The sequence below is a fragment of the Papio anubis genome, chromosome 16, assembly GCF_008728515.1.
Source record: "Papio anubis isolate 15944 chromosome 16, Panubis1.0, whole genome shotgun sequence".
In the NCBI taxonomy this organism is placed as follows: Eukaryota; Metazoa; Chordata; class Mammalia; order Primates; family Cercopithecidae; genus Papio; species Papio anubis.
In genome coordinates, this window is record NC_044991.1 from 61,829,825 (window position 1) to 61,842,796 (window position 12,972).

Here is a 12,972-nt window from a genome sequence, read left to right on the forward strand (position 1 = left end):
GCCTAGCCTGTATAGGATTTTTAATTTTATCTTATTTGAGCTTCACGGTACCCTCACAGGTAATGTTACCAGAAGTGTTCCAATTAAGTAGACTCTAAACTTAGAGGAAACTTAAATCTTACTTGGTCCAATGATAAAAAGGTCTCTGAAACAAGCTACAGAATGTTTCTTACACTTAATCCAAAATTTTGACTACTGTTATTGTAAGAGAGCACCACCTTGTGGAGAGTTAAAATATAGCTAGTCTGTGGCTGCTGAGCTGAAAGGTTGCACTCACCCAAGTCCTTCTATACTAGGGTTCAGATTCATAGGGTCAGATGGCAAAGTAGAAAGTTAATGAGACACGGCAGTTTCCTCTGTCCTGTCACTGATCTAGGTCAGCTTTCTCTTTCTTTTTTTTTTTTTTCTGAGATAGAGTCTCACTCTGTCGCCAGGCTGGAGTGCAGTGGTGTGATCTTGGCTCGCTGCAGTCTCCACCTTCCGGGGTCAAAAGATTCTCCTGCCTCAACCTCCCAAGTAGCTGGGATTATAGGCGCATGCCAACACACCCAGCTAATTTTTGTATTTTTAGTAGAGACGGGGTTTCACCATGTTTACCAGGATGGTCTCGATCTCCTGACCTTGTGATCCGCCCGAAGTGCTGGGATTATAGGCGTGAGCCTAGGTCAGCTTTCTATGTCTATTTTAACCAGGGAGGTTCACTGGTCACAGGGAACAAACATCCTACCAAAAAGGAAGCAATCACTGGGAGCTACCAGATGCTCTGGCTTGCCTCTAGAAATCAGGCATAAAAGAGAAAGAGAATACAGGTCATGAGGGTTTCCACCAAAGGAAGGGAACTATTAATATACAAAATTTGTTAAGACATTCTAGATAGAAAGAAAATTGTTCTGGAAAAGGACATCAGTTTGTATCATTCCTCTGCTTAAAACAGGTCCATTGCTTTTCACTATTTTAGAAATAAAGACCAAACTTTTTTTTTTTTGAGTCAGAGTCTCACCCTATTGCCTGGGCTGGAGTGCAATGGCACAATCTCAGCTCACTGCAACTTCCGCCTCCGGGTTCAAGTGATTCTCCTGCCTCAGCCTCCCAGGTAGCTGGGATTACAGGTGCTTGCCACCATGCCCGGCTAACTTTTGTATTTTTAGTAGAGACAGGGTTTCATTATGTTGGCCAGACTGGTCTCGAACTCCTGACCTCAGGCAATCTGACCATCTCAGCCTCACAAAGTGCTGGGATTACAGGCATGAGCCACTGTGCCCGGCCAGGCCAAACTTCTTAACAGTCTACACAAGGGCTCAAATTATCTACCTAGCCAAGTGCTGTTCAACACAAATATAATATGAGCCACAGATACAATTTAAAATTTTCTAGAAGCCACAGTAAGAAACAGATTAAATTAATTATCATTTATTTCACTTAATACATCCAATGTATTGTTATTTCAACATGTAACTAATGCAAAAATTAATGTTATTTTTTGAGACAGGGTCTCACTCTGTTGCCCAGGTTGGAGTGCAGTGGTGAGATAATGGCTCACTGCAGCACTGACCTACTGGGCTTAAGCAATCCTCCCACATCAGCTTCCCAAGTAGCTGGGACTACAGGAGTATGCCAACATGCCTGGCTAATTTTTTTCAGTTTTAAATTTTTTGTAGAGACAGGATGGGTGTCACTATATTGCCGAGGCTGGTCTTAAACTCCTGCGCTCAAGCAATCCTCCTGGCCTCAGCCTTCCAAAGTGCTGGGATTATAGGTGTGAGCCACTGAGCCTGGCCAATATAAGAATTATTGAGATACGGATCACAAGGTCAGGAGATCGAGACCACAGTGAAACCCCGTCTCTACTAAAAATACAAAAAATTAGCCGGGCGCGGTGGTGGGCGCCTGTAGTCCCAGCTACTCAGGAGGCTGAGGCAGGAGAATGGCGTGAACCCGGGAGGCGGAGCTTGCAGTGAGCCGAGATCGCGCCACTGCACTCCAGCCTGGGCGACAGCGCGAGACTCCGTCTCAAAAAAAAAAAAAAAAAAAAAAAAAGAATTATTGAGATACTTTACATTCTTTTGGGGGATACCAAATCTTCAAAATGTAATATGTATTTTATACTTACAGCGCATATCAGTTTTAACTAGCCACATTTTCAGTGCTCAAAAGCAACATACAGTCAGTCTGTGGCTACCAATACTGGACTGCCCATATTTAGCCCTGTCTACCTCTTTAACCTCATCTCATGCTATTTTTCTCCTTCAATAACAAGGATTCAGCCCCAGTGTTTCTTTTTAGTTTCTTAGGCACACAAGGCTGCTTCTTACCCCAAGGCCTTTGCTCATGTGGTTTCCTCTGCCTAGAACAGTTCTCTGCACTCTTCGCATAGCTAGCTTCTCAATTTTCAAGTAATCTTAAGTGTCACATGCCCAAAAAGGCCTCTACCAACCATCTTATCCAAGGTTAGGTAACTTTTATCAGAACATCTTGTTATTTCTGCAGAGCACATTCCACGTAATCATTCACTCACTCATTTTCTTGCTTGCCTCCCCCATCACTATACAGGGGTAATCACAAGTCTGTCCTTATTCCTTTACATCTGTTGTTCCAGCATAATTAATAGCATTCTCTTTCACTTTCAGAAGTGTCCTACTTTAGGCTGGGCATGGTGACTCACGTTTGTTAATCCCAGCACTTTGGGAGGCCAAGGTGGGAGGATTGCTTCAGACCAGGAGTTCAAGACTAGCGACATGGTGAGACCCCATCTCTATGAAAAATTAGTCAGGTCCATGGTGGCATGCACCTGTGGTCCTAGCTACTCAGGAGGCTGAGATGGGAGGATCACTTGAGCCCAGGAGGCTGAGGCTACAGTGAGTTGTGTTTGTACCACTGCACTCCAACCCAGGCAACATAGTGAGACTTTGTCTCAAATAAAAAAGAAAGAAAAGTGTCGTAATTTAATGATAAATTATATGACGATCTACAATATATCCTTTATACATAAAATAGTGCCTGGTACATGGCAGGTGCTCATTAGGTATTTTTTAAATATAAACAGTCATCTTATTTATAACCTTACAAAGGATTATAGGCATTTTTCTACATGACAAATTAATTTCTGGAAAACCTCACATTTATCAAATCTCATACTCACAATAAGAGGGTTAGGGCAAACTGAAAACCTATGAGACTTTGTAATCAGAGCTCTAATAAAAGCAGTAACTGGTGAAGGCAAAATACCAGAAAAAATGCAGTGGAAATGCCTGGTTAAAGCTGCTGAGATAATGCAGATGTAGTGGAGCTCTGAGCCAGTGGGGCTGCCATTAAGGTGGACACAGGAAGAAATGCAACCTGTCATGAGCTGAGAGCCACGCAAGGCTGGGGGACGCACGTCAGGAAGGCACAGGAATGCACACTCTCATCCTTAATTTTAATAGAGCTGAAAAGACTCCCACACATGCAACAGCTGAGTGAAAAGCTTTCTCTTGTTGATAATTATAATTCTATTTCTACTATTCCAGCTCCTCTTACCTAAGAAAAAAAATAACATCTTAATAAACAGAATTTCCACATTATACTGCTATTATTCCCCTATTTGCCAACTGCATATATGCCAATTCATGTCAAAGAGAACACTATGGGCTCCCAAACTTGCCAGTTAGGGGTCCATAAACTACGTCTTGTGGGCCAAATGCAGCCCACTACATGTTTATTTAAATAAAGTGTTATTGAAATCCTGCCATGTTTACTTGTTTACATATTGCCTATGGCTGTTTTTGCCCTACAAGACAGAGCTGAGTACTTGTTGAGTTGAGATCTTATGGCCTGAAAAGCCAAAAATATTTATTCTTGGCCCTTTATAGAAAAAGTTAGCAGACTACCGCTTTAGGTCACCATGAATTTACAGAGGTGGCACAAAATGTCCTCAAAAAAGATGTTTCCCCAACTCCCTGGCCGAAACTTTAAAAAGGAAGGGTACAGGGAGTATTAGTCAATGGAGAATGGACTCTTGCGAGAACAACCTGTCCCTCAAGCCTTGCAGCAGACATGACAGTGGCAACATTCCTTCATTCCTTCTTTTTGTTTTTTTGAGACAAAATTTCGCTCTTGTCACCCAGGCTGGAGTGCAGTGGCATGATCTCGGCTCACCATAACCTCTGCCTCCTGCATTCAAACAATTCTCCTGCCTTAGCCTCCCGAGTAGCTGGGACCACAGGCATGCACCACCATGCTGGGCTAATTTTTATATTTTTAGTAGAGTCGGGGTTTCACCACGTTGGCCAGGCTGCTCTCAAACTCCTGCCCTCAAGTGATCCATCCACCTCGGCCTCTCAAAGTATTGGGATTACAGGCGTGAGCCACCATGACTGGCCAACATTCCTTCTTACAATTTACAAAATCAATAGCCCAGTTCCGCAAAAGCAATAGCTGCTGCCATCACTTCACTCCTGCCTGAATTCCCAGGATTGTAAGAACAGAGATCATCTGGGACACACATGTAGCCTAAAAGTTAAAGAACTCTTTCTGTATTGTGATAATCATTGTCATATGTGAAATTTCATAATTTCTTAAAATACGTTATCTATTTGCTTCCTTGCTAGTACTCATGTTTGAATTTATGGCTATAATATTAAGGGAGAACCAGCATTTTATCCTTTTAGGAAGTAGGTCTGCTTAAGAGATAAAACTGGTACTTCTTTCTCCAGTGAAAAACACTATCAATTAAGGTTCTGAAGTCTTTAAATAGGAACAGAGACCATAAAATACGTGGGGTTTTAAAGAAACCACTTATGTGTCCCTTAAAGTATAAACAGCCCACACACTGTTATTTTATCCAACAGTTGTTCGACTTCCACTCTTCCTAATAGTTCCTCCTACAGATTGCTGTGAATTAACTATACTTTTCTGGATCCTTTTCGATAGTTCCACATTTTTCAAATTAAAGTGGTTATTGTTTAAGCCACTATCCCCTCATTTATCAAGTGGTGAAATTTATCCCATTTCTCAATCTACATATAACCCTTTCTAAATAATCTGTTTGTTGGTGTTTCCCCTTTGAGGGCACAGCAACCTACAATGCTAGACTGCATAAAATGTGTCTCACTTCTATAAACAAAATGATGACCTCGGCTGCTGAGGTTTCACGGAGCATTTAGGTTCTACGTAAGCACAGGGCCAGGAGGACCTGGCCTACTGTGGAAGGGAAAGTTGGAATTGCTGGTTGTCACCTGGTTGTATCAACACAGGAGGGGAAGAGGGGAGTCTGGTTCACTGAGCTTCCAAAGAGCTCTCCCACACATGGTAGGTACTTATATCTCTCACAGGTTTGTCTTCCTTACTAAAGTCATAAGCTCTTCCGAGTTTATAACAGTAAGGACAATATTTATCACTGTATTCCAAATGCTAAAGCTTATAGTCTATGGGGGATAAAACAACAATCAATAATTGCTCTAATGAAAGTGTGAGATAAATGATCTAAGGAAGAGAAACAAACTTTTGTGAGAGCACATAGCAAAGGACTCTGACTTGCCAAAGGAGTTCAGAGAACACAACCTCAAGATTTAAGCTGATACTTGAAGGCTGAGCAGGCATGAACTAGGGGAAGGGGGGCTGGTAGGGGATAGTATTTCATTCAGAGAAGACATCAATACAAAGGACCTGTGGCAGAAGGAAGAGAAAGTTGAGAAGCTGGAACACAGTGGGCAAGGGAGGAGAGTTATACAAGATAAGGCTGGATGAAGAAGGTAGAGGTGAGACCATGCAAGGCCTGAGGTCATGGTAAGGAGTTTGGTCTTCATTCTTTGAATAATACCAAGAGATAGTAGGATTTTAATCTAGGGGTATAGGGGTGTAGGGGTGTAGGGGTGTGTGTGTGTGTGTGTATGTGTGTAGGGGTGTGTGTGTGTGCACGCGCGCGCATGCCTGCTCATCTAATTTTCATTTTGAAAAAGATCATTCTGGTAAAAATATTGAAAATGAACACTGTGGGCCGGCATGATGGCTCACGCCTGTAATCCCAGCACTTTGGGAGGCCGAAGAGGGTAGATCAACTGAGGTCAGAAGTTTGAGACCAGCCTGGCCAAGATGGTGAAACCTCGTCTCTACTAAAAGCACAAAAATTAGCTGGGCATGGTGGTACGTGCCTGTAATCCCAGCTACTTGGGAGGCTGAGGCAGGAGAATCGCTTGAACCTGGGAAGTGGAGGTTGCAGTGAGCTGAGATCACGCCACTATACTCCATCCTGGGCAACAGAGCGAGACTCTGCCTCAAAAAAAAAAAAGAAAGAAAGAAAAGAAAAGAAAATGAACACTGCTACAAAAGGAAAGGACTGTTGAAGGCTTTGTAATCTGTTAGACGAATAAAGAAAATACTAAACTTTATTGGGTGGAAGGAAGGAAGCAAATTAAATTATATGTTAAGCTGGGTACAGTGGTACAGGTGTAGTCCCAGCTACTCAGGAGGCTGAGATGGGAGGATCATCTGAGGCCAAGAGTTTGAGTCCAGCCTGGGCAACACAGAAAGACACCATCTCTAAAAACAACAACAATAACAAAGAAAACCACACAACTAAATAAATAAGACAAATCAATTCCTGGTCAGGATGCCAGTAAAATCAAAGTCTGAAAGACTGGTGGTCAAAATTAGCCAAAGGAATGGAAACCAAGACTATAGATGTAAAGACCATCAGGACCCAGCAATAACCTCAGTCAGTCCCTCTTCATCTAAGGTGCTGCAAAGCAAAGTACAAGTTACATGAGTTGCTTGGCATTCTGAAATACAAGAGCAGAGGAACAGACAAAGCAGCATAGAAAATCATGCTATATTCTACTACTGTAATGATTCTGGTCTAGATGGGCACATGGCAAAGTAAAAGACCTTCAATCTGAACGGAGAGAATCCCTAAATCCCGAAGCTGCTGGTTGTTGCTCTGAGCAAGGATCCGTAGCCGCTCCGCTGCTTCCCGGGGGATGTTGAATGTCACACGCACGCTGTTCCAGGGCTCCACCTTCTGTACTTTTAGCTTGCTGGACTCTTGATTGTGAAAGAAAAAGAATTTTATTAGTAATCTTTTAGCCACCAGAGGAGAGATGGAATTAAAAACAAACCAAAAGAGTAAAAGAATAAGGTGGAGCACCAGCTTGGAATAGCTAACAGAGCATGCTTTGGAGCTACATACTCAAATCTAATCCTAGCTTTGCCACTTAGCACCTGGATGACCATGAATGAGCTATTTAACCTTTCTGAAACTTATCTTTTTCTTTTCTAAAACTATGAAAAAAACTACTTCATGAGATTTTGAGTACAAATTAGATAATACATGCAGAAAACCTAGCATAGTACCTGGCACATCACAGGCAATGAATAAATGGAAAGCAGTAAGATGGAGAAAGGATCATAAAAAAGAAGAGAGAGGTTAAGTTTAAATTAATAGAACAGGCTCATGCCTATAATCCCAGCATTTTGGGAGGCCGAGGTGGGTGGATCACAAGGTCAGGAGTTCATGCCTAGCCTGGCCAACATAACGAAACCCTGTCTCTACTAAAAATATAAAAATTTGCTGGGCATGGTGGCACGCACCTGTAGTCCCAGCTACTCGGGAGGCAGAGACAGGAGAATTGCTTGAACCCAGGAGGTGGAAGTTGTGGTGAGCCTAGATTGTGCCACTGCACTCCAGCCTGGGCAACAAAGTGAGACTCCGTCTCAAAAAAAAAAAAAAGGCAAAGGACAGTTCTCCAGAAAAGATAAACAAATGGCCAATAAGCACATGAAAAGATGCTTGACATAACTAATCATTAGAGAAATGCAAATCAAAATAAGATACCACCTCACAACCATTACCATGATACTATCAAAACCACAGAAAATAAACATTGGTGAAGATATGGAGAAACAGAATCCGCAGGGCATGGTGGCTCACACCTATAATCCCAGCATTTCGGGAGGCTGAGGCTGGTGAATCACTTGAGTTCGATCAGTCAGGAGTTTGAGATCAGCCTGGCCAACATGGCAAAACCCCGTCTCTACTAAAAATACAAAAATTAGCCAGGCATGGTGGTGCACACCTGTAGTCCCAGCTACTCAGGAGGCTGAGGCAGGTGAATCACTTGAACCCAGGAGGCAGAGGTTGCTGTGAACCAAGATTGCGCTACTGCACTCCAACCTGGGCAACAGAACAAGACTCCATCTCAAAAAAAAAAAAAAGAAACTGGAACCGTTGTGCACTGTCAGTGGGAATGTAAAAGGATACAAGCTGCTGTGGAAAACGACAGTTTCTCAAAAAAAATTAAAAACAGAATTACCACAAGATGTAGCAATTCTACTTCAGAGTACACACTCAAATGAACTGAAAGCAGAGTCCCAGAGAGATATTTGTACACCATATTCATAGCAGCATTACTCACAATAGCTAAGATATAGAAGCAACCCAATGTCTACTGACAGATGAATGAATCAGTAAAATATGGTATATATATACAATGGAATATTATTATTATTATTTGAGACGGAATCTTGCTGTCACCAGGCTGGAGTGCAGTGGCATGATCTTGGCTCACTGCAACCTCTGCCTCCTGGGTTCGAGCAATTCTTCTGCCTCACCATCCTGAGCCGGGACAACAGGTGTGTGCCACCACGCCCAGCTAATTTTTGTATTTTTAGTAGAGACAGGGTTTCACCATGTTGGCCAGGATGGTCTTGATCTCCTGACCTCATGATTGCCTGCCTCGGCGTCCTGAAGTGCTGGGATTATAGGCGTGAGCCACTGCACCCGGCCATGATGGAATATTATTAAGCCTTAAAAAGGAAGGAAATCCTGTCACATGGTGCAACATCAATGGACTTTGAGCATCTTACGCTAAGTAAAATAAGCCAGTCACAAAAAGGCAAAATTCCACTTATATGAAGGAAGTAGTCAAAAATCATAGAAACAGATAGTAGAATGGTGGTTTCCAGGGGCTAGGAGCAAGGAGGAAATGGGGGGTTGTTATTTAATGGTTAGAGATGTTCAATTTTTTTTTTTTTTTTTTGAGACAGAGTCTTACTCTGTCACCAGGCTGGAGCACAGTAACGCGGTATCGGCTCACTGCAACCTCCACCTCCCGTGTTCAAGTAATTCTCCTGCCTCAGCCTCCCAAGTAGCTGGGACTATAGGCGCCCGCCACCATGCCTGGCTAATTTTTGTATTTTTAGTAGAGACAGGATTTCACCATGTTGGCCAGGATGGTCTCAATCTCTTGACCACGTGATCCACCTGCCTCGGCCTCCCAAAGTGCTGGAATTACAGGCGTGAGCCACCGTGCCTGGACAGAGATGTTTAATTTTACAGGATGAAAAGAGTTAGGGTGACACATGGTGGTGATGGTTGCACAACATTATGAGTATATTTAATTTCCACTAAACTGTATGCTTAATAATGGTTAACATAGTAAATTTCATGTGTATTATACAATAAAAAATAATTTTTAAAAAAGTTAAGTAATTGAGGAGGTACTATTAAATGTAGTTACATTTTACAGATTGGAAAGCAAATCCCAGGCACAATTAGCTGATAAAAAAGTTATTTGGCTGGGTGCAGTGGTGCATGCCTGTAATCTTAGCACTTTGGGAGGCCAAGGTGGGCAGATCACTTGAGCTCAGGAGTTTGAGACCACCCTGGGCAACATAGTGAGAACTCATCTCTACAAAAAATAAACAGAAAATTAGCCAGGTGCAGTGGTGTGCGCCTGTAGTCCCAGCTACTTGTGAAGCTGAGGTGGGAGAATTGTTTGAGCCTGGGAGGTCAAGGCTACAGTGAGCTGAGATCATGTCACTGCATTCCAGCCTGGGTGATGGGGTGAGACACTGCCTCAAAAAAGAAACAAAAACAAAAAAAGTTATTCAACAACCTCAGGCAAAACAATGTTCTCTTTTGTTATTAACTCAGCTAAACTGAATCTTCTGTATCCTTCATTCAGTTATACATTCTAATATTAAGATAATGGTCATTCAACACCTGTGAAAAAAAGGAAAAAAAGAGATAATGGTCATAGAGGAATATCTTTTCTCAAAATGAGAAATATCTATGGATAGAGGAAAGTGCCTACATGTTGCCTACAGCCCCTTCCAGCTCTTAAACCACTGTACACTGAATGTTAACTTTTCCAGACATGGAGTTCACTTGCTCTAATGTGGGGAAAAAAAGGGAAAACTTGCTAAAAGGAATGAGATAACACAATCACAGGAATTTAGAAAAGATTAGACAATATTTAGTCCAAGACTATTTTACAGGTGAGGAAACCAAGGCCCAGAAAGTGATCTGCTCAGAATCCTGTGGCTAACTAGTAGCATCAGAGATGACATTAAAACCCAGCTCTGATTTTCAGGGCAATTTCCTTTCCATTACACGTAGGCCTCCAAACAGCAAAAGGCAGCAAGTTTGGGGATCCTGGCCACCAATCATAGACACTGGAAGGACTTCTTCCCACTCTGAAGTGTACTGGAATCTTGTACATATTCTACACAAACATCAAATTTGCTTACGGTATTAACACTTGTAATATGCTTGCAGAAAAATCCATATTCCTAATAGTTATATCTTATCAAAATCTTTTTGAACTTTCATATTTGAGAGATTTGACTTAAAATTTTTTTGGACCAAGAATATAATCTGATAGCACCATAAATCTAGAATTGGTTATTTATTTATTTTTTTTTTGACACTCACTCTGTCACCCAGGCTGGAGTGCAGTGGCGTGATCTCAGCTCACTGCAACTTCTACCTTCTGGGTTCAAGCAATTCTCGTACCTCAGCCTCCCGAGTAGCTCGGATTACAGTCACCTGCCAGCACGTCTGGCTAATTTTTGTATTTTTAGTAGACGAGGTTTCACCACGTTGGCTGGGCGTGTCTCAAACTCCTGGCTTCAATTGATCCGCCCGCCTTGACCTCCCAAAGTGCTGGGATTACAGGCGCGAGCCACTGCGCCCACCTTTATTTATTATTTATTTTTTTAGACAGGGTCTCACTCTGTTGCCCAGGCTGGAGTGCAGGGGCACTATTAGAGCTCACTGCAGCCTTGACCTCCTTGGACTCAAGTGATCCTCCCACCTCAGCCTCTCGAGTAGCTGGGACTACAGGCGCACGCCAACATACCCAGCTAATTTTTGTATTTTCTGTAGAGATGAGGTCTCTCTATATTGTCCAGGCTGGTCTTGAACTCCTGGGTTCAAGTGATCCACACAACTCAACCTTCCAAAGCGCTGGGATTACAGGCAAGAACTACTATGCCTGGCCTAGGTTTGGTAATTTATTTGAAAGCCATAAATAAATTGATTCAGCAACATATAAACAACAGAAAAATGTAGTAATTAATAAAGAGCAATGAACAATTTCAGGCCCAGCTAGACCTTTATAATATATATTATAACTATGATTATGGTTACAATAATGTTGATAACGACAGGAAAAATTCTTAATTGTATGCTAAAAATAATACATAACTATGAAGAATCGTATACAACACAGTAAAAAGCAGCTGAAAAAACAGCTTCCCTCCAGATAACAATCTCAAAGATAAAACCCCCAAGCCTAAAAAAAGCTAATTAACTCTTCTTGATCAATTTAGGATTTGTGATTAAAGGAATAAATCTAGGCTTTTCACTGTGTCTGAACGGATTAGATAATTGTGCTAACTAGAATAGAGAACATCTAAATCAAGGTTCAAAACCACAAATGCCTGTAAGATCTGGACAGGTAATCTAAATGTGTGAAGAAGCCAGATGGGAACTGTGGTGAAGTGGGGTTGCTCTCAGTAGCAGCTGCTACTTAGTACCATCTGGGAAAGAGGGAGAACTCAATGTTATCAGATCTTCCTATTTTTAAAGATAAATGTAAAACTCTGGATTTTCATGCAATATATCTCAATTTTTAAAGCACTGGCAATGAAACTCAAACATTAAAAACAAACTAAATCTCAAACACTAATGTGGGCCAAATAACACATGGTTGTAGACTGGATCCAGCAAGTTGTCAGCTAGTGACTTCTGATATAAAAGTTAAGGGAATAAATTTAAAGTGCATTATAAGCAGACTCATGGAATAGTAAGTTTTCTAAGCTTTAAGGGTCCTTAAAGATTTCAATTTACAGATAAGGAAAATGAAGTCCAGAGAGTTAAAAACAAATAAATTTGGATATTGAGAATTACTTTTATCCACTACAGCAGATTATCCAACAATTTCCACGATAAGAAATACTTTATGTTAAGCTCTTCGATGTTACTTAAAAGAAAGAAAACATGTATATTTTTAAAATCCTAAAATTCTACCTTTGCACTTAAATTCGGCCTTTTGACCCAATTTAGCAAACTTGCTTTGTAAAACTCAAGATAGCCATAGAAGGGCAAACATTTCAAAAACAGTAACAGGAATAAAAAATAATTAAAGCAAATTACCCATGTGTAGCAAATTGGGCACATTTTTCAATATTGCATCTAATTTCCATTTGAAGTCTTTATCATCTATATTTCCTTTGAAGGCCACAAAAATTGTGGAATCCTCCAAAATACTATCACTTTTTGTGTCATCATCTTCTAGTCCGGAGTCAAAATCCATCTCTGAGTCTTCCATTGTTGATGAACACAAGGAAGTATAGATGTCTTCTAGGTTTGGAAGGTCATCCAAAACCATGGTGAATATTATTCCAGAAGCATGTGCCAAGCGGACAATAAGAAAACTTCTGAAAAGAGAAGATACAAAAGAGCATTACAATGCATAGTTATGCATTCAACAATGTATAATTCATAGTTCTATGAAAATTATAATTTATTTGACAATAAGGAAATACTATAATTAAGAAATTACAAAAAAGAAGATAAGCTATTTTAATTATGATATTCTAAAACAATTAGTTCTTACAGTTATTACCAAAAATAAAAATACACCAGTCTTAAATTTAACATTCTTTTTATTATGTTATATGCCACTTTTTTGTAAGCCTAGAATGTCAGGAGAA

General features: G+C 41.0%; 1 protein-coding gene across 9 annotated transcripts in view; it reads right to left on the bottom strand.

Annotated features, from left to right (window-relative positions):
* NCOA6 (nuclear receptor coactivator 6) overlaps window positions 1-12,972 on the bottom strand; it is a 118,013-nt gene that overhangs the window by 57,736 nt on the left and 47,305 nt on the right. For all 9 annotated transcript variants that reach the window (XM_009216265.4, XM_009216272.4, XM_009216271.4 and 6 more), the window contains 2 exons: window positions 12,413-12,696; window positions 6,862-7,017 (listed from right to left, as the gene is read on the bottom strand). In XM_009216265.4, coding sequence (XP_009214529.1) covers window positions 6,862-7,017; window positions 12,413-12,647 — 391 coding nt within the window. In that variant the 5' untranslated portion in view covers window positions 12,648-12,696. The remainder of the gene's footprint in view (window positions 1-6,861; window positions 7,018-12,412; window positions 12,697-12,972) is intronic.